Source organism: Macrobrachium rosenbergii, chromosome 57, assembly GCF_040412425.1.
Source record: "Macrobrachium rosenbergii isolate ZJJX-2024 chromosome 57, ASM4041242v1, whole genome shotgun sequence".
Taxonomy (NCBI): domain Eukaryota; kingdom Metazoa; phylum Arthropoda; class Malacostraca; order Decapoda; family Palaemonidae; genus Macrobrachium; species Macrobrachium rosenbergii.
In genome coordinates, this window is record NC_089797.1 from 16634207 (window position 1) to 16656305 (window position 22099).

At 43.5% G+C, this 22099-nt stretch overlaps 1 protein-coding gene across 3 annotated transcripts in view; it reads right to left on the reverse strand.

Annotated features, from left to right (window-relative positions):
* Positions 1 to 19720, reverse strand: part of LOC136837129 (E3 ubiquitin-protein ligase RNF123-like) — a 104819-nt gene extending 85099 nt beyond the window's left edge. The window contains exon 1 of one of the 3 annotated variants that reach the window (XM_067101738.1): positions 19589 to 19720. In XM_067101738.1, coding sequence (XP_066957839.1) covers positions 19589 to 19595 — 7 coding nt within the window. In that variant the 5' untranslated portion in view covers positions 19596 to 19720. Of the gene's footprint in view, positions 1 to 16691; positions 17112 to 18365; positions 18495 to 19588 lie in introns of those variants that run through there. The other 2 variants (XM_067101740.1, XM_067101739.1) reach the window with 2 other exon arrangements.
* Positions 19721 to 22099: the final 2379 nt, after the last annotated feature.

The following is a 22099-nucleotide window of genomic DNA, read 5'->3' on the forward strand; positions in this document are numbered from 1 at the left end:
GGGTCACCTACTACATCATTGGGAGACTTACAGCGAAGGACACCACCGAGCCCTAGTAAGTCACAGAAAACTGCCCCTGCCCAGGGAGCAGTACTAACACAAGACAACCAGATAACAACACTGTTACCTACACCAAAATATTAAAAACACCATTCCCAAGCAATTGAAAAACGGGACGGTGTCCCAGTACGTAGTACCCTGAGACTCCCTTGGAACTCAACACCAAAATTCAAGGTGAATAGAAAGGATGGGCGTATGCTTCCTACTTTCCCTCCCCCAACACCATGCCAGCCACCAATAAATAGTGAGATGCAAATACTGATCTACATCTCCAAAAAGCTGTTTGGAGAATATCTGAAAGAGACATATCATGTTTAAAAACTAAGGACGTAGCCACTGCCCTTATTTCATAAGCCTTAACCTTCAGAGAAGGTAAAAGCTCTTCTCCCACAAGAGAGTAGGCATCCTTAATGAGTTCCCTTAAGAAAAAAAGATATCACATTTTTTGTAAGAGGGCATGAAGGATTCTTAACTGAAGTCCACAAATTACTAGAAGGTCCTCTTAACTTCTCTGTTCTCTTCAGGTAATACTTTAATGCCCTTACAGGGCAAAGAACTCTTTCTTCCTCCTCAGGTCCTAGAATCTCACTGAGATTTTTTACCTTAAAAGAATAAGACCAGGTCTTAGAAGGATTCTCAATCTTTGTGAGAAATCCTAGCGCATAAGAGTAAATTGCATCTCCTCCAGAGAAACATCCTTTTATCGATTGCTTGTGGCTCACTAACCCTCTTAGCTGTTGCCAAGGCCACCAAAAGAGGGTCTTTTTAGTTAAATCTCTGAGTGAAGAGGAGCTGATAGGTTTGAAAGGAGGATGAGACAACCGTTTTAGGCCCACGTCTAGGTTCCAGGATATCTGTTCTGTTGCCTTCTGCTTACTAGTCTCAAAATCTTTTATTAAATCAGAAATGTCTTGATTTGAAGATAAGTCAAGGCCTCCGTGCCTGAAGACTGAGCTAAGCATAGCCCTGTAGCCCTTTATAATCGACAAGGCTAAGCCTCTGGAGGATCTAAGATACAAGAAAAAATCTGCGATCTACTTCAGAGTGGTTTTAGCAAAGAGAAATTGACCACTTATTCTGGTACATATCGCAGAAAGATTGGCATCTGCATCTCAAGATTGCCTCTGCAGCTGCTCCCGAAAAACCCTTAGCTCTGAGGAGTCTCTTGACAGTATGAACCCTGTCAGAGCTAGAGTAGACAACCCTTGATGAAATCTTCTGACATGGTGTTGTTTGAGAAGATCATGTCTTTGAGGAAGCAGTCTTGGGAAATTCACCAGAAGACCAATGAGGTCCGGAAACCATCCCTTTAGGGGGCCAAAAGGGAGCAATCAGATCACTGACATGTTCTTGTGAGACTGGAATTTATTCAAAACTTCCCATATCATTCCGAAGGGAGGGAAGGCATAAAGATCCTTGTCGGACCAGTCCTGCAGCACTGTGTTCGTCGCCCATGCCAACGGATCTGGTACTGGCAAACAAAGAGGCAGATAATTGTTCTTGGATGTCGCGACAAGATTCAACTTTGGTCTTCCCCACAGTCTCCAAAGGGCCGAGCAAACTAAAGGATGAAGAGTCCACTCCATGGGAATGACTTGGTTGCCTTGGCTTAACTGGTCTGCCAGTACATTTAGTTTGCCCTGAACAAATCTTGTCAGAATTCTTGTCCTGTTCTGGTCAGTCCAGAGAAGCAGATCCCTTGCTGCTTCGCAAAGTGAGAAGAAATGGGTGCCTCCCTGCTTGCTGATGTGCGACAGGGCTGTATTGTCCGAATGGACTGCTATGGTTTTGTCGTACACCTCAGAGGCAAAGGCCTGAAGACCTAAGCGAACAGCCTTGAGTTCTTTCACATTGATATGTAGTCTCTTCTGATCTTGAGACCATGTCCTGGAGACTTCCCTTTCTTTCAGGAGAGCGCCCCAGCCCGCACCTGAGCCCGTCTACAAAGAAACTTAGGTCTGGGTTCTGTGGGGAAAGTGACTTTCCTTGTAATAACCTGCTTTTGGATTTCCACCAAAGCAGGTGTTCCTTGGTGCTCTGTGTCACCGGAAACACGAAAGAGTCTGGATGTCTCTTTCTGTCCCAACTGGCTTTGAGGAAAAACTGAAGCACCCACATATGAAGTCTCCCCACAGAAACAAACTGTTCTACCGAGGCCAAACTTCCAAGGATTCTCATCCATTTGTTAGCCGTGCAGCTCTGAAGGGAGAGAAACTTGTCATTCGTACATAGACAGGATTCTACTCTCTTTGGGGCTGGAAAAGCCCGAAAAAGATGAGAGTTCAGAGTCATCCCCAAAATCACAATTTTTGAAAGTAAATTGTATTTTTCCTAACTATACAAACCTGAGGTCCTTTACATTAGGAATTACTTTCAGTGTAGGCTGGAAACAGCCGTTAAACTCTTGAGCAAGGTGGTGAACAGTAACTACTGCCAGGTAGGGGGGAATACCCACCTGCCCGGATGTAAACATTCCAGTTTGCCTTTCAGTCGAGGTTCAGATTGAAGAGCGGCATGAGGCGGGCATAATATGTAATATAAAGGACCTCAGGTTTGTACAGTTAGGAAAAATACAATTTACTTTCAAAAATTGCGAGGGAGGAATCTGGGTGAGTCTCCTGAAATGAATGGAGTTCTGCATGCCTGGGCTACTCCTCCTGGTTGAAAGGGCGAGGAGGAGTACCGTGCCTCTGACATATTGATCGGACTGTAGGAATTGCAAGATCAAATGTCAGGTACTGGACCTTTTCGCAAGAGTGGGGAAATGTAACTCATATGAAATAGGCTGGAAGAATCTAGAGTCGGTGGCAGTAAGAAAAGGCTGAGATAGGGTTTCCCTTATTGCCAGTCTCTCCTTCCTCCCATTGCTAAAGGAAGGAGCGGAATTGCTTCTATGATTCTAGAAGAAAAATAGAACAGGTGCTCAATGTGTAGTCTTACTGCATCAGTACCAGATCCAGCAAGTATTGGTTCGAGTCCTATTCTCATCTTGAAGGAGGAGAAGTAGAAGGATGGGGAAGGAGGAGGAAGAGAGGCCAGTCACTCTCAGTATCCTTCTCACTTCCAGAACCAACACCTTAGGCAAGATGCTACTAGTCCTCTTGAAGGAGCAGGGTAAGAAAACACAACTAGTTGATCAGCCACCACAGGGCCAAGGTAAAAAGGTTCCAAGGGCTTGTGGGCAAGACCACAAGAAGACAAGTGTGTTGTCAATGAGACCACGCCTTGCTTCCAGACCGACAGAAACTTCCGGAATGTGAGGGATGGACCAAGCCATTGACTTCGTGTGCTCTCGGGTGGAAGGTACCAGCATCATCGTCGTCAGCTGCCGAGTACCTCCTTTGATTGCTTCACGAAGTCAGGAGGAAGATGTGTCCTTAGACACTTCTTCCTCGGGAGAGAGAGTACTAGCAAAACCGTCAACGACATCCAATGTCGGGCCTTTTCGGAAAGTACCACAGCTCCCTAATAGGACAAAGTAACAAACAATCTGGATCATCGACAAAAAGTCCAAGGAGGAGGGGAACAAGAAGGACTCAAACCCGACAACAGATGCCGATGGATTCGGAGTCCACCTACGACATCCGAGGAGGAGTCAAGGTATTGATCCCCTTCACCTGTTCTTCCATCTTTTACGCCAAGGCCGGAGCAAGATGAGATATGGTCCTACAAGGGCACATCTCTATCCGAAACCTCTTGTAAGGGCGCATGCAGAGCATGGAACAGGAACCCTAAACAAGAGTCACATGCCACTAGGGAACAGTTCCCTGGGAGAGCAAGACCGAAGAAGCTTCTCATCCGTACCTAAATCTCGACTGAGGAGAAGAAGGCTACTTCAGGTAGAAGACTAGGTTGCAAGGGCCTACGTTCTTCACATATGAAAGGGAGATAAGCAACCCTCGGCGGAGAAGACAAGGAAGTCCAAACTTGAAGAGCGACTCTGACCCGAGAAGAGTTCCGTCAACAACACCCACCACCGAAGATGGCTCCAGTCCCTGGGACAGTGTTGCAGGGGACTTCAAAGGATATCCAGCTGTATCTGTTGCCGCTCGGCGAGAAGGTCTATGCTTGCCTGAAGAACCGCTTCTTGTGTAGCTGTTACAGGAGGTTGGGTCAAGCAGAACTCTTCTTGATGCCTAGGCTATCTGGTCAGGTGAGAGGCGAAGTCTTTCAGCATTTGTCTGTTACTTGGGGTGAGCAATGCTTGTGAACCCCTAGCGAAACAGACAAATACAAAGGGAGAAACGTAGATATCAAATTTCCCAGAAAGACAGCATGCCTCACCGTAGTGGCCCCTGGGTCTGGTGTGAAGGATAGAAAAACTACAAACTTGTTGTGCAGGGAGGCAACAAAAAGCCAGTACGGATTTCTCAGTCGAGCAGTCTCTTCGTGAATCTTCGTGAAGAAATGAGTGAGCAGCACATTCCGGCCTGATCACTCAAACCCAAGGCCAAGCTCACCTACCAAAACATCCCCACCGGGAATGCATCTGGCTAACTGAGCTGTCAAGTGTGCTATAGAACACTCGAGTACCTGCAAATGTCGACAGATGAAACAGGAGGGAAAAACAATTCCTTCTTGTTTGTCGACAAATGCCACTACTGTGGTCTTGTTGTTCAACGAACCACTGAGTGTCACAAAACTCATCCTGAATTCTTGGAAGGCCAAAAGGCTGCCTTGAGCCCAGGATGGTGATGAGAAGGTACTAATCATCTTGGTCACACACCTTCAAGACAAAGTCTTACAGGTGTGTGCCTATTCCTCGATCAGTGAATCCGTAAATAGACACACGATGTGAGGGGAATATGCAGGCGTATTTGAAGGCTCCTTCAATCAAGCATTAGCCAACTCTTTCCTCATACTTCGAAGAGGAAAGAAGGACGGAGGAATGGAAGCAGACCTCCATTCTCCACCATAAGGAAGCTTCTGCAAGATGACAGGATGCCGAGACAATTAGCTCTCGCCGGCCTGGCAATTCCCAAATCGGGAGCACAGGAGAGAAAGCGGGATGGAAGTTTGATGAAAAGAATGGCCGAGACCTAAGGGAAACAGATACGTCCCCTGAGGGAATCCAATCCCAGGTCTCGGCAATGTCGCTGCCAGCTCCAGAGACTTGATAAGTATCATTTCATTCAGGAATCTACAGTCGGAGAACTTCTTCCTGGTCGATAAGTCTTTCTCTCTTCCCTTCTTCCCTCCTCCCTTATGGAAAAGAGGGTGGAAAGAGACACAATTATGCACACTTTCCTAGAAGGGAAGAGGAGGGCTATGTGTTCCGCAATCTTCTACCAAAGCCTGGGACTTCTTGGGAGTTAAGGGGGGGGCTGGCTTGAACTCAAGGTCGAGTCAAGATGACTAAGACCCCAAGGTCTTGGCCATTGTCCCAAGGACAAGGCAGTGCCCTGGTAAGAACCTTGATTACTGAGGTGGCTGGGAAATCTGAAAAGAAAAGGCAGAGCCAAGTAAAGGTTTGTTCCTAAGGGTCGAGCCAACTTGGGACTTAAGAAACCGGAGGTCCGAATTGGGACAAAGTCCTTCTTCTTAGCACCAGAACCGCCCACTGCCCACAGAACTGCAGTCGGCAAGACCCTCCGAGGCAAGAAGAATCAATACTCTGTCGAGGCAGGGGAGAAGCTTGGTGTCTCGACCTGAATGAACTCCTTCTCCGAAGAAAAGAATTCATCTGGTCGAGAACGTTCTTGGAAGCAAGGACTCCGACACTCTCGGCCCCTCGGGAACTGCAAGGGTTGCGAGTGATGAAGATTATTCATTGGGGGAACAGCGGTCCTGTCCCGGGGATCCTCGCGCTGACGAATTGGCGCAAAGTTCTCCGAAAAACGAGGGCGATCGCAACTTGAAGAGGAAGACCCTCGCTGCTTCCAAAGCATGAAACTCCTGTACCTCTCTCCTTGAAGGGAGACCTCGACAGATCTCAAGATACCCTCCTTGGCTACCTGGTTGCACTACAAGACAATCGAGGCACCGACACCCAAAGCACGCCAGGCAGCCGAACTCTGAAGACAAATTCGTCGGAGCTCTCTCTGTCCGTCTCACGCCTCTCGGAACAACTGAGAGGAAAAGAGAACAGGCAAGGAGAAAGAGTACCCCTACCTGTCCTGCCAGTAAGACCAGCAGGAGAGGCGGACCGTGGGCGATACTCAACCGAAGGAGATTACCACCACAAGAGGGAGGAAGAGCGCTTGTGCCGTGGCAAAGCGCTTTCTTGAGAAGAGCACAAAGTTCACTCGAACAAAGCTGAGAGCCCGATTCGGAAAAAACTGAGTGGGGTCAAGCTGAGCTGCACCAAACCAAGTGGATCACGTGAACGCAATCTAGCTGGGTGGTATGCGGTGGACTGGGAGGCAGTTGGGGCGACCCGAGCCAAGCCAGTCTCGCAGGCGCAACCAGGGGCTGGGTGGGGCAAGCAAGCCGATCACGCAAACACAATCGGAACTGGACAGGGCGGAAATTGTCTGCCGTGAACTAGTGCTAGTTTCCCGAACTCTAAAATCTTCCAGGCCGAGGCCCCTCGAGAAGAAGGTTCAAAGGGGAATTCTGTGTCTGCTATCCTGAATGTTCGAACCCTAAGGTTCGAGACACAAGGATGAAGCCCGACCAAGCAACCGAAGCACCTGGCAGGCAATATCGAGACACCTGGGTGTCTCAGCACTTTCTCTCGTTCTGTGCCTCTCATCAGGAGAGCGCTCGTGATTCATAAAATTCGAGCGACCCACGAGACTCCCAAAAATCGGGAGCGGCTGCTTTCAGTTTCCTAAGAAATCGAAAAGAGCCAGGCACAGAACCAGTCTCAGACGCTGACTTCCAAGACTGGCAAAGAGGGCGCAGCCTCAAGAGGCCACGCTCTCGTGGCCCACAAAACGCCAGATCCCACAGGAGAATACGAATCGGTTCCCGCCCAAGGGCAGGACGAGCCAACAAGAGAAACTTGTCTCCCAAAAGAGAGCTGTCTCTTAGAAGTCCCGCAGGACTCCCGAAGGGAATCTCTTCCCTGCTTCTTCTGGTGTTCGAACCAACAGGATTGAGACACCAGGCTAGGAACCCGACCAAGCACTGGCAAGCACTCGGGGAGCGCTTGTGGTGCTGGCAGAAAGAGCTGAGACACCTGGGTGCCTCGGCCCTTTCTCTCACACTGTTCCCGAACTGAGCAGGGGAGAGTACTCTCCAGACCAGATAAGAATACATGTACTTGATATTCCATAGAATCTCGAGCACTCAGAGCTGCTCACGAACGAGTGCTCGAAGCAGCCCGTCATAGAGGCGGAACCTATAGGACTGGGAACATCTGCGTGCCCACAGTTCCCAAAACACAAAACCCAGGGGTATGCGAATCGGCTTCCTAACCAGAAGGCTGGGAAGAGCCAATGAGAGATCCACTGCCTCCTCAGAAGGAGGCAGTCCCTAGACGTCCAAGGGCATCAAGGGGAAAGAAGCAGCCTTCCTCTCCTTCGGCCGACAGAGGTCTGTCTGATTCCCGGGACACCCTTGGACCTCAGGAGAAGGGAAGAGGCAGCAGAAGACGAAATCGAAGATAAGATGAAGAAGACAGTGGCTACTTCCATAGGGCACCTTCCTTCACCTTCACTCTGACATCTTCTACAGGACGGTGGACACGAAACATCGTAACCTCCGGGGCAGCTAGGCAGGAATACAACAGAAGCGGCCCAGGACGCGACCACCAGGAGAAGCAGCGGGCATGATCAGGACAGCCAATGCAGGAGCAACGGCCGCGGTTCGGAAGGCAGGAGCTACCGCAACGGCCAGGGATGTCACTTCCACAGGGCGACTTCCTTCACCTTCACGCCGACATCTTCTACAGGATGGCGGACATCGTAACCTTCAGGGCAGCTAGGCAGGAACACAAAAGAAGCGGCCCTGGGTACGACCACCAGGAGAAGCAGCAGGCATGATCAGGACAGCTGATGCAGGAGTTATGGAAGCAGTTCGGGAGGCAGGAGCTACAGCAATGGCCAGGAACTTCACATGAAAGTCACCTGCAGCGACCGGAACGATCTTGACGGCTGCGGCAGGAGACCAGGAAGAGCCGCCTGGAGACTGTCGTCGAGTTAAACAGCAGGAGTAGATGGACCAAAGATACACCAGAGGCAGTGCCACAGCATACATGAAGGCCAGCTATGACAGCGATTGATCCACATCGGCGGGAACAGATTTGGAACGATCCCGATGTGGAACTGTCATCCAACTAGGTACTGTGGTTGATTTCGAAGCGACACTGAATGAACGTCAGGACTCCTTCATGCAAGATATCCTCTGAGATATCCAGCCAACTACTGCTGTGCTTGCAATGCTCACTGTCAACCTGAAAGAAAATGCAAAGATGATTAGAGCGGGAGACCCCTCTCGCTATGAGGGGAACTACCCTACGCAGTGAGAGAAGGCCCCTAGAAGAGGTCCACCCGCAGGCGCCCCCCCCCTTGCAGTCCTCGCCCGATGAGTGAGCGAAGAGGACAAAGGAGAGAGATCTCTACTGAAGAAGAAATAACGAAGAACGTACAGAGAGAGAGAAGGAAGGAGGGGAGCCACCAAAGGCGCCATGGAAGTGGAACTTACCAACGACGCCAGCAGCCTCCCACTCCCCCAACTCTAAGCGCAGACGGCGAAACAACACTCAGCACAAGTAGGAAGGAAGTAGTCATGCCCTTGTACACGGAGGACGGGAGCCCAAGAAGGGAAGCGAACTCTTACGTCCCGATCAATGTAGGGGAGCGAAGATATTGCATCCCTATCTAATATCTCTGATTGTACAGGGGAACGCCTTCAGTACCTAAATAAAGGGCTACTGGAAGAGAAGCATTACCACTCGGTTACGCCCCTCTAAATACGCCCTTGACCGTCAAACCCAAGACACAGCGCAGGGGAACGACAGCTTATGCAAAGTTATCACAAATTGTGGGTTTGTATTAATAAATATCAAACGCGCAATATATACACAAAAATACAGGAAGATCCCACCGGGATAATAAGAGCTTAACGACAGTCAGGCTAAGAGATCTGACACCACATCTGCAACGCACCATGGCCGAGAGCAAACTGGAATGTTTACATCTGGGCAGGAGGGTATTCCCACCTTCCTGCCAGTAGTTACTGCCTAACCACCTTCCTCAAGAGTATAACGGCTGTTTCCAGCCTACGCTGAAAGTAATTCCTAATGTAAAGGACCGACGGTTTGTATATCGTGTCAGAACAAATCAATATCAGAGTAAAAATGACATTTTTATGTTAAAATAAAGTTTTATATATACTTACCAAGTAATAACATGATTGCTATAGTTTCTATTAACCAGCAGCTAAAAATTTTGAAATTTGCGGGTCACGCTATTTTGTTTGGCTAGGTGACTAACCCCGCACACTTTCTAAGTGTGCAGGGTTAGAGAGGAACAACTAGCAAAAGTATTCAATTTGCTTGAGCCATAATGTTCATGTGAGGGGAGGAGGGAGGGAGGGCTCCAATCATGTAATTACTTGCTAAATATATATAAAACTTTATTTTATCATAAAAATGTCATTTTTATATAAGTAACTTACCAAATAATTACACTGCTGATTCCCACATTGACAGGAGGTGGGATGCATGAACAAATCTACCCCAAAACATTAATAATGGTAATGAATTTGAGAATAGAAAGGATTGCTAGCATTAAAAAATGCCTGTTGTTTCCTCACCCAATAAGGGAGCTGCTGCAGGAAGGTACTGCTTTATTGGCGCTCTCCTTATAATATAGTGGTGCAACAGTATAGCCGAGGCTAGCCTCCTACATTAGTGGGTACCTTGTAGCAAGGATGATTCCAACTGCTGACAAAGGTAATAACGTTGCCCCTGCCCAGGGCGCAGTACAGAAAAAACGACAATGAAATAAACGGCACCTAATACCATAAAACGTTAAAAACCACTGGAAAACTACGAAGGACTGGAGGGCACTATGGTATGCTGTACCCCCAGGCTCCCTTAAAAACTCAACCACCTCAAATCAAGCCGAAGAAAGGAAGGAAGGATAGCTTCCTACACTTCTTCCCCCAACAACACACCAGCCACTGAAAATGGACCCAAAGTACTGCAATTATCGTAACCTGTTTCAATTTCCTTCAAATAATGAGTTGCAAAGACTAACGTACATTTCCAAAAAATCGCTTGCAATATCAAGGAGAGAGACAAATTACGCTTGAATGCCAGCGAAGCGGCTACAGCCCTAATTTCATGAGCTCTCACTTTACACAATGGAAAAAACTCTTCAACAGAAGAATGGGCTTCTGAGATGAGGTCTCTACGGAAGAATGCCAGGGCATTCTTTGAAAGTGGCCGAGAAGGATTTTTAACAGAACACCATAAGGTAGTTGAAGGACCATGAATCTTCTTTGTTCTGTGAAAATAAAACCTCAGACTTCTCACATGACATAATATTCTCTCTTCCTCATTTGGGCCTACAATCTCAGACAAGCTTTTAATTGCAAAGGAATGAGGGCCATGGATTGGAACTGGACTTGTTCTTGGCTAGAAATCCTAAAGCGAAGGAACAGACAGAATTCTCTTGGGAAAAACCTACTCTTTTGTCTATTGCATGGACCTCACCGATTTGTTTTGCAGTCAGTAAAGCGACTAGAAAGAGGGTCTTTCTAGTTAGATCTCTCGGGGAAATCAAATGCATAGGCTCAAATCAGGGACCAGACAACCATTTAAGGACCATGTCCAGGTTCCATAGCACTACTGCTACCTCCTTCTGTCCCGTAGTGTCAAACGATCTAATTAGATCATATAAATCCTGATTAGAGGAAAGGTCCGCTCCCCTGTGTCTGAAGGCGGAGCTTAACGTGGCCCTATAACCCTTGATCGTTGAGGATGACAGGTCCTGTCGGTCTTAAGATATAGTAGAAAGTCTACTATTTCAGCTATAGATGTCTCAGAAGACGACACTCTGCACTTCCTGCACCATTCTCTGAAAACTGTCCACTTAGCCTGATATACTCTATCAGAGGACTGTCGCCTAAATTTGGCAATAGCTTGCGAAGCCAATCTTAAAAACCCCTTCTTTCTAAGAAGTTTCCTGACAGACTGTATCCTGTCAGGGCCAGAGTAGAAAATCCCTGATGGAAATGCCGGAAGTGCTGTTGTTTTAGCAGATGAGGTTTTTGAGGTAGCAACCTCGGAAAGTCTGCGAGGAGGTTGAAAAGATCCAGGAACCATTCCTTCACTGGCCAAAAGGGGGGCCACTAGGATCATTGACAGATTTTAGTGAGTTTGGAATTTGTTGATCACCTGTCTTATCATGTTGAAGGGGGGGAAATGCATAAAGGTAACTGTTTGACCAGTCCTGAAGCATGGCATTGGTGCCCATGCTAAAGGATCCGGAACTGGGGAGCAAAACAGAGGGGACAATGGTTTCTTGAAGTTGCGAACAGGTCTATGACCGGAGCCCCCAACAACTTCTATAGATTCAAGCAAACATGAGGATCCAGAGTCCACTCCGTGGGTAAACACCTGTCTTCAGCGACTTAGCTCATCCGCCAGAATGTTAGCTAACCCTGAATGAAGCGAGTAAGAAGCTTGACCCAAAGCAGAAGATCCCTTGCCGTCTCGTAAAGGGAAAAAGAGTGTTCCCCCCTTGGTTTTTGATATACACCAGGGCAGTCGTACTGTCGGAGTGCACTCTGATTGTTTTGTTGTAAACTTCTTTGAAAATTTATAACCCAGATGGGGCGCCAAAGGAAGCTCGGGTGCCACCGGACGCTTCATCTTTGTTGGCGATCCATGAATCAAAAAGTGGACGGGCGAAGGCAGGCGCTCTGAGGCAGCAGCAAGAGAAGGAGCCAACGAGTGCTGAGACGATTTTGGGTGCTCGGAAGAAACGGGGTGTTTAGCAGTTAAGGGAGCTTCCAACACTGTAGGGAGCTCGGGAGCTAGAGGAGTCTCGGGTGCAAGAAGACGCTCAGAAGAAGACGCCTTAGACGAAGAGTGCTTACGAAAAGCAGGATACAGTACTTGGAAGCTGCTCTCTGACTCTCTACCAAGGGAGGAGCAGAAGGAAAATGTTCCGGACTGTCCCAATGACTGCAAGATGGGAGAGGATTGCAAACAGGTTCCTTGAGTTTCCTACACGGTACTGGAGGAGAATGAGACACATCACCTGCATGCCTTTTCAAAGGGCGTGATTCATCCACAAAATGCCACTGGGATCTGGGAGAAGAATCATCTGAGCTAGATGAAAGACAAAGCACGTCCAGGGATACGCCTTTCCAGTGGTGTTTGGCTGCAACCTGGGATTCAACAATAAGTTCAACCGAGGGGGGGACTACTCGTGGGCAGACCTCACTGTCCTCCCTTAGGCTACCAGTTTGACAACTCCCAGGTTTAGGAGAGTATGACATTGACCTTTGCCTAGGAGAATCAGCGGGATGGGCAGCCACCTCCTCCATCAACACATCACTGACACTAGGCGCAATTGGGCGCTCCACTGACACTGCACTGGCACTAGGAGTAACAGGGCGCTCTGAATCACTCTTATTGTCCATAAGGACCTTAACCGAAGAGGTTAATTGCGCAATAGATTCAACAATCAATTCGAACCTTTTATCAATTTTACACTCAAGGCTGTCAATGGTGTTGGGTCCGGAAGCAAGAGAGCCGGGTAAAGGTGAGGGTTGCATAGCAGGAGAACTGGGTACGGGATCAACAGAAATAATGGGAACGTCAATCTCAACGTTAGCATTATCAGTATCATGATCAACAGAAGATCCCTGACTAGCTAAAGACTTACTAATCTGCTTGGCTGTCACTTTTCTCTTTTTATCTCCAGCCAGTTTTTTTCAAATGAGATCTTAAAGTCTTCCACTTCTTACTGTCCCAGTCTAGAAATTTATTACATTGCAAGTCTTCTGAACAAATTTGACCCTTAAATCCCTGCAGATAGAATGTGAATCGTAAGATTCCTTAGTCAAATGCATATTGCAGCCTTTGCTGCAATACCTAAAGCTGGTCAAACTTGGGTCTGACATTTGGAAAAGACAAGTCAACTAAAGTCACAATCGGTAAATAAGGAAAGAATACTTCACCAAATACGATGAGAAATCAATAGGAAAGACGAATTCCAAAATCAGAGCTGCTGCTAAAAGCTGGTGTACAGCCATTAGCCGACAGAAACAAATTGAATACTTTTGTTAGTTGTTCCTCTCTTACCCCGAAAGTGGGCGGGGTTAGTCACCTAGCCAAACAAAATAGCGCCACCATCGAATTTCAAAAATTTTAGCTGTCGGTTAATAGAAACTATAGCAATCAAGTTATTACTTGGTAAGTTACTTATATAAAAAAGAACACATAAAAAAGCATAAAAATTAGCATAGACTACATGACCGCTCTGCAAGCTGGAAAATATGATGATACAGGAGTGGCGATGTCTTAACAGGTTAATATAAACTGCAGGACAGTATATAGTACAGTATTGTAAAGTGAAATTAAACATATGTTAATGTGAAATTAAACACGTATTAATGTGTGGGTGATGCTGTCCAAATTTAATCTAGAATAGGCTTTTGTAGAACCACATTCCACTGACTGACTATTAACAACAACAGGTCAGCAGTTTAATCACAATGTAAAAATAAAAAAAAAAAAAACAAGTACAATAGCCCCTCTCATCTGCTTCTTTCATAACCACACTTTTTCAGTTTGAAATGGTATGCACATTTAACTACACTAGATCACAAGATTGAGGGCAAAACATCTTCCTGTACAGATGAATGAACATCAATTGAAGAAGCAAATCAAACACTCTTGAATGGGATGGAAAATACTGCTCTAATAACCCAGCCAAGTGAGGCTGCACAGCACTGTAAATATTCTGGTTGACTTAATTGCTTAATGAGAATGTTGTATGCTTATTGTCTTACTGACATTGAGGGGGGGGGAAAGGGGAAAAGCGGGAAATAGTCAAATGTCTTTGGTGTGGCTGGAGGGAATCTGGTCTTTTGGGTGTCATGGAAAAGCTCACAAGTCAGACACTGCTTTTTGAGATGCAGTATCTAATGGTCTATTTCATGTCAAACATGTTAACTTGACTTACTTGATACCACATTGCTCTACTGTTCTGACTTTTATGGATTCTGCAGGTTCTGTTACCTTAGTTTGTTAACACATGCTACGCAAAGTAAAATAGCATAGTTAGCTCCTTTGGACCAGGCAACAAACACTGGTCAGAGATGAAATATAGGAAAGAAGAAAACTATATTGAAAACTTAAGAACATGGAGGAAAGACAGAGAGAAAGGTCTTATAATCAATACCTGCAACAGACGAAAAAGTCACAAGGATTTGTGAAGAAGGAACCGCCCAGATATAAAAACTAGCAAAAAGAATAATACCATGCACTATAAGGGATGTCAGCGAGAAAGGAAAGTAAACAAAATCAAGAAGGCAAGAAAATAACAGAAAACAAAACAAGGAAAACTGTTAAAAAGGAAATTCTGTGTGCTAAGGGTATAAAATGCATGAAATGCTATAACGTAAATCAAATTTTAAATAAATACTTTTCTTAGATATAAAATACACAAAGCCTGTAAGCAAGCTGGCCAATTGGTGAAGGTTATGGAGGGATTATGATAAAGGGCTCTGGTTTTTATGTTTAGGAAAAATATGCATAAACCCATAAGGGCTCCACAAGTCAGAATATATACATAAGGTCCAGCATGTACTAAGGCTGAGCTGCTGCTCCACAGAGGGAATAAGAAAGAAGGTGGATAGAAGACAATCGCTCATACATTCAACCGTAGTCTCACACTATCCAAGTACCTTAGGCGATATATTTTCCTGTCTGAAAGGAGCTGGGTGCTTACACAACCTGCCGAGCAGCCACCACAGGTCCAAGAAAAAGAGGTCTAGGAACCTTAGAGTGAAGTCCCTCGGTAGGATGAGGTACAGGCAGTCAGATGCTTCAGACATTTGCCCAAATCACCTGTGTTACCAAAACATGAATGACTTACCTATCTGAAAAACTACATCTTACATCAAATATCTAACCTACTGCATTACATTTTACTAATATCACTTAGGCTTACCAATCAAAACTAGGCTAGCTTATCAGAAATACAAAGTAAATTACAATGTAATTGTAAAGTAGATGGCTGCATGAAGACATACGTACATAATTTATTAATATAATTTTTTGGCTAAACAATATACAAAAGGGTGCACATAATACAGCAGAGGCTAAATAATTTGAGAAATTTAACAAGGTAATGAGAAATTTACCATCTTTGGTTTATGCTTCCACATGCATTCCTGAGGTGCTGGTACTAAACAAGGTGAAAGTTCTACAGGATGGCATGTTTAGTACCAGTTCCTCAAGGTTGAAAGCAAAATTATAAACAAAAGACAGTTAAATTTCCATTTTCTCAATAAATTTCTCAAATTATCTCATTGTACTGTATTACATACACCCTTTTCCATATTCTTCAGCCCAGGAATTATATTGACAGTCAATATCTCCATGCAGCCATCTCCTTTAATTCACAGGTGTAGGTAACTGCATTATAAGTATAGATTAGGTTTGGAAGTAACATTTTCTAAGTGCCCTATTCATTTCCATTAATGTAATGGCAGTAGAAATAACAGATGGTAATTACTTTACACCATTACCTGATATTGGAGTTTTTATGCAGTTGATCCTAAATCTCCTCATCATAATCAGTTTGCAACTCGGGCTGAAATCTATCTCAAATTTACTGTTGCCAAGATATTTACCACCTTTTATTTTCATTTTACCATTCATTCCAATGGGGCTGGTACTGAACACAGTGCTCATGGAAGTGGCGCTGGTATTAAAATAAAACTTTAAAGAGAAAGAAACGAATTTCACAAACATTCAATACAGGCACTAAAATAGAAAAGTTATATTTTCAAGTCCAAAATTAGAGCACTTTAAAAATAAAATTTTACCAAGACAGAAAGCTATAGGGTAAAGGTGAAGACTACTACCACGGCCCCCCAGCTTCAGTGACTATCAGTTTACGTGCATGATGGGTGCTGTATTTAGTGAAAGTCCCTTGGAGGTGAATGTAAAGCAAACAAAAGGCTATGAATATCATAAACACACACAAAAGGCTTAAACATAAACATAAGTAAAGGGGGGTAAACATTATGGTCGCCAACTGGCAGGAACTAGGCCGCTGTAATAGTCTTCAGTTTTACCAACTTTAACTACATTTATGACTAGGTCATCATTGTCTTTGCTAGAAAAAGTAAGTATAGCTAGCTAATAGGCTAAGCCTATAGGGTAAAAGCATATAATAGGGCAGGCTAACAAATCCTCACGATCCTGGAAAGTACCAAATTAAGGCTAACACATAATAGCCCAGTTCACAGGAATGAACTGGACCAACTCCGTGATCTTGGAGTTTAGGGGTCAAAATTCACTGCATTAATTAAGCCTACATAAAGTCAAGATCAGCACACAGATTTATCAAATATTCATTGAACCACGAAAAAAGAAATGAGCAGCTAAATTCATACATAACAATACGCAAATGCTTAAGGTCTTCACGTGGCTCTTCGCCTAAGATGGGATAGGTCTGCCATGCCTAGGGTAACCTTCAACTCATAATACGTGCCTGATGTTTCGCAGCCTTATCCACCAGCTGTTTCCTGGTGTTATGCCATCGTAAGGAAATGAGTCACATATACAAAAACTGTAACTGCATCACCAATTTACTTATCGCCAGTCAATCACAACAATACGGAAAATCGTGATTGCTGTTGCTCTCCCTGGGATGGATTGTTTTGGTTGTCTGTCATCTGCTCGTCCCTGGACGTGTTGACTCTGGCTTCCCCTTGTGCAATATTAATGTTGATCCGAGTGGAATGCATGAACCCTTCGCCCTACATACACACACATATTAATTGTTGGTTTTTATTCGTTTCCTTCCCAACACAAGAACTTGCGGATCATTTCAAACCTTCATGACTGCTGCCAAACAAAAACACCGCAAACGGATAGTTACATCCTGTGCTTCCATCTTATGATAGAAGCCAAAACCATAAATACTGCGGCAAAGTCAAAGGCTTATTGTCGCAAAAAAATATCCCTATAAGATAACATTTTAATTCTGCTTGGGGTTATGGTTTCTCATTTAAATCTGAGAATTGTTTGAGTGTGTGTGTGTGTGTGTGTATGTATATATATATATATATATATATATATATATATATATATATATATATATATATATATATAAAGCATGCTTCATGGGATTACTACTTGGTAAACAATCGAACCATCCCATACATTATTATGATTACAGAGTATGGTTATTACCCTTTTTCTTCTCTTCTCCCACCCCCTTTGTTTTCCTCTTGGTCCCGCTCCTTCAAAGAATACGCTTTGCAAAACCACACCTCAAAAGGCAATTCGATCTTACCCAGATAGTGACCACCACTGTTTTAACCCGGTATGTATCCACCTTTGCGACGTGTTTAGTACAAGCCCGTTGGGGATTACCGTATACATGAACAAAAGACTGTAAATATTATAAAGATGACCCCAAGAAATATTAGTCCTAGATAACGACCCTCGAAAACCCTTGGGGGTCGCTATCTATGAAAAATCAGGCAATTCATGCTAGTTTATTCTGCTAGCATCACTGATCTTGTTTTCGTTGACTCTTACTGATTTTAATATCTTCTTGAAAGAACCTTAAAGAAGATCTTTCCAAATGCTCCAGGGTATCGCTCAAAAATCTTTTACGAATTGATCACCAAATTGCAGAACCTTGGACGATAAGGCTAGAACATTCAGTCCTATCTTCGTTAAATTTCAATTACACCGTCTCCATACATTTAATATTCGTAAAGTCACATTTTACTTGCTACTGCAAAAAATCATGATCAAAGGACATTTTTGTTTCTAATTTTTACAATCTTATCTTCTAATGTTTTACAACATCTCTCATATCACCCCATGATTCATGTCAGATTTATGGTACCTCATGCAATTCATGCATTTTTAACCCTGAAGTTACAATCCCTTGTTTCATGATTTGCTGCACGTAAAAATTTTACGCCTGAGCCCTGACATACTTTCAATTTACAACGTACGTGCTTTCGCTTATGAAATAAAAGTAAGTAATCTGAAAATCCGCCCTTGGTTATCACAAGCAGCAAGACGTTTTTCAGTTTCCAGTTCAGATTTCCGAGAACTCATTGATTGCCCCGGAAAGTTCAAAGAAATATGCCTCAAACTTCAATAAAGGAAATTCTCTCTCTCTCTCCGAGCGTAAGATACTTACAGAAACTCTTAACTGGATTTGAAACTCTCAATTTTCTCCATACTTGTATGAGAACTTTCCATTTGAGGAGTGAGGCCCATTTGGAAGCAGGGTTCCTGCCAGGCCAAGAAGCATGTTGTCTGCGCCACGTTGACGGATACGAACGTACTCAGGACCCTGAACGTTCTCTACGTCGTTCGAGGTACGTACTTGAAATTGCACGATGGTTCACGCTATAACGATCCTCCCTTGTGTGGAAATGTCTTTCTTTGTACTTACTGGAAGTTCTACAGTGATGTGTCATCATATAAACCAATTAGAATATATTTATATCCGTTAGGAACATGGTTACTTGTTGTAATGAATACCTCACCAACCAAAGGAGGAAAAATCGTTTTATACTATAAAAAAGGTTTTAAACAGTGGAACTGTACGTCATTATCACCTATGGCATAAATCTCATTATACTGCATGAATATATATTTTAAAAATGTTCTAAAAATACGTAAATACTACGCACTTTCTGCAATTTAAAAATTATGTAAACTGATGTAGGCTATTCTTGAAGTACTAACAGTATTCAATGAAATAAGAATGCTGGTAATAACATTAATAACAAAGTCTCGGGTAACAGACAATCACCATCACCGACTTCAGGGGGACATGCTTTCAAAAGTTCTTTCTTAAAACAAGAGGGAAGTAGGTGAGATGAATTCACGGCTGCCAATGCTGGTTCCCCTCCCCCGAGATTTGGGTTTTTAAAGACCCACCAGGGTTTCTGGTTTTTCTTTTGAAAAAAAAACCCTGAAATCTGGGTTATTTCAGAAGTGTCAATGATATTTACCTTGGAGTAAGGCCTCAGCTCATTTAGTTAATGAACCTTTTGCTAATGAAATCTCAGTTAAAAGATTCAAAACAGATTGTCTGAAAATTTTAATTGAACTATCTGTACAAATCAGAAAGAGATTTCCGTGAGCAAAAGGTATTTGGAAAGAGTGGAAAAACAAAAAGAAAAAAGAGAGTCGTCGACATTCTCAAGAGGAAACGATGAAGAAGACTCAGAGGAGGAGCTTTAGGAGGCGGTATCATTGTGTCACATATGCAGAAGTAAGCAGGATTCTATTATTTTTCATTTAAATTACACATCTCTGTAAGCTGTGTTTTTTCACATGAATGTGGGTTTTTTTGGGCGACTGATCTTGGGGTGATAGTTTTGAAATTCAGTTACTAACAAGAGAACTCACCCCGCATCTCGGCGCTGGAAACTTCAACTCTCCTTCAGCGAATGGATGTCTCTCAGCTCTTCACTCCACGGTCACCATCTATACTGCGTGAACACTCACTAAGAAAGAGGAAATCTGAGTCTGCGATGAATGCTTTAGAAACGAATCGTAGTGGCGCAAGTTTCACCAAGTGACGTCAGCAAAGCCGTCCGATCCTGTTGGTCGTCAAGATACGCAGCCGCTTGGTTCGTTCATCGGGACAGAAACGTTTCTGCCACTGGGGCTCGGGCGGGCTCCAGGTTGGTAGACCCATGCAACTAGACCGTGGACCCATGACACGCCGACCATGGCTAGACCTTGTAACTCGTGTTTTGCTTGCCTGTGGTGATTGTATATGTACTGCTAACATACTAATTAACGACAGTATAGAACTGTAATACCCTGAAATAACCATTCCTATGTATCTCAGTTATTGACGAGTAGACACTGAGTAGGGGGCGGAAAAGCAAGACATATTTAATACCTTTATTTTTTTGTTTTAGATTTTCAAGAGCTGACATTTTAAAACAGCGTCATTTCCAACTCACCCTCTCAGAGTAATTACTCTAATAAAAGTTTCTCTAATATTAAAAAAAAGAATCTATTCACTCCGGAAACTTCTAATAATCGCAAGAAAGCAAACCGGAAAACCCAGACTCAGTCCGAACGACCGATGTTGGTTCTTCCTTTCTGCCACGAACCTCTTCCACGTATTTCTGAATTTTTGCCTTTATGTCTCATGGAAAGTAAGCAGTATTATAGTTTCTGCAAACTGCTAGAGCATTACCCTGTCGTCATTTTCTTTCTGATAACGAATCCCTGAGCCTTACGCCTGAAATGTGATTCAGTTTCATGAACTCAAAATATTTCGTAAACATTATTGAATTAAAGATATGAACCTATCTATTATGTTTTTCAAAATAAGACGTATCTAATGAAGGCAAAATTCGTATGCAGGACAGGTAAGAAATTTCAACAAAAACCAGCACACATACATACACACATCATATATATATATATATATATATATATATATATATATATATATATATATATATATATATATATATATGTATAATGTTTGTATGTATATATTATTTTTATTTAAGCATTATATAGCAATTCCTAACAGGGGGTGGCTCCATAGAAAAGCAAGACAACCATCCATGCCAAAAGCATACCTAAATTACTAAATCGTGAATGAAGCCTCTGTGCAGAAAACTTCCACATCAGCCACTTCATACACCTACACAGGGGGCTCTTCAGCAGCGTGTCAGATGCTACTACACACATGGGCGCGCGCGCTATGCCATTCGCTTCTATATTCTGTCTTGCAAGCCCTCTTGGGCTTCCTAGCTATAAAGTCTCTCCTTTTCCAATTCCTCTTTTGGGTAACCTATCCAGCACTGTCAGGGTGTTCCTACCTTTCTCCCACCCTGACACTTGTGAATTATACAGCCCCTTTTGCCAACCTAAAGTCTTTCATTCTTTCAGCATGACCGAACTAACTCAGAACGTTCTAATCTATCCTTCCGTATATGGTCATCTTTTTACCACGCCTACATGTCTCCAGATTCATTATCTTTATAACTTTCCGCAGAGATACTGCCTTCCCTGCTTTACGTATTCCCTGACTCACTTTTTTCTTCCTAGTATCAACACTTTTTATTTCCTAGTGTCAACCGTTAACTTACAAATAGCTGAAGTTATCAGCCTCTTCCACCATTCCTACCGACTTTCATGTCTGTCTTACAATCTTTTCAAGCTCGTTTACTAGTTTGTCCATCTTCTCTTCACCATCATCAACTAACACTATATCACTAGCAAACCTAACCATGCCAATAAGTGGAATGGATTTCGGAAACATCATTTGAACTGTCGTCTTGTCACTAATAAACCTCATTATATGCTTTTAATTTTTAGAATGCTGGAATGAGGCAAAGCTACATATGACACTGATATGAGGCTTTAAGAGGATGACAAACGATTGCATGCAAAATACTAATAAAATAACTAACATAATAAAAGGTATTTATATGATGGACATGCATTTTGCTTACTGTCTAGGTGTTGGAGGTTATGCGCTAAATTTTCTTAGCATTTTTTAGTGCCCTAAAGCACTTGTTTATAATCTTGATTAGTGATCGTTACGTGATTGGGGGAGATGCAGATAAGATGGTACAACAAGTAACATTGTGTAGGTGTTGTTGCAGTTCTTGGCTAAATAACGAAATTTAAGTGGTGTTAGATATATATATATATATATATATATATATATATATATATATATATATATATATATATATATATTAGAGAGATATGGAAATTATCAGTTAGGGGTGCGTCCACACTGCAGTAAACATCATAAACTTGCTGTACACAAATCACAAACTGGTTGAATACACGTCAAAAAATAATGGTAGTAGTAAACAGTACTTCAAAATAATATCCAGCATTTGCCAAACAGTCATTCTTCACTTACAGTAGTTGACT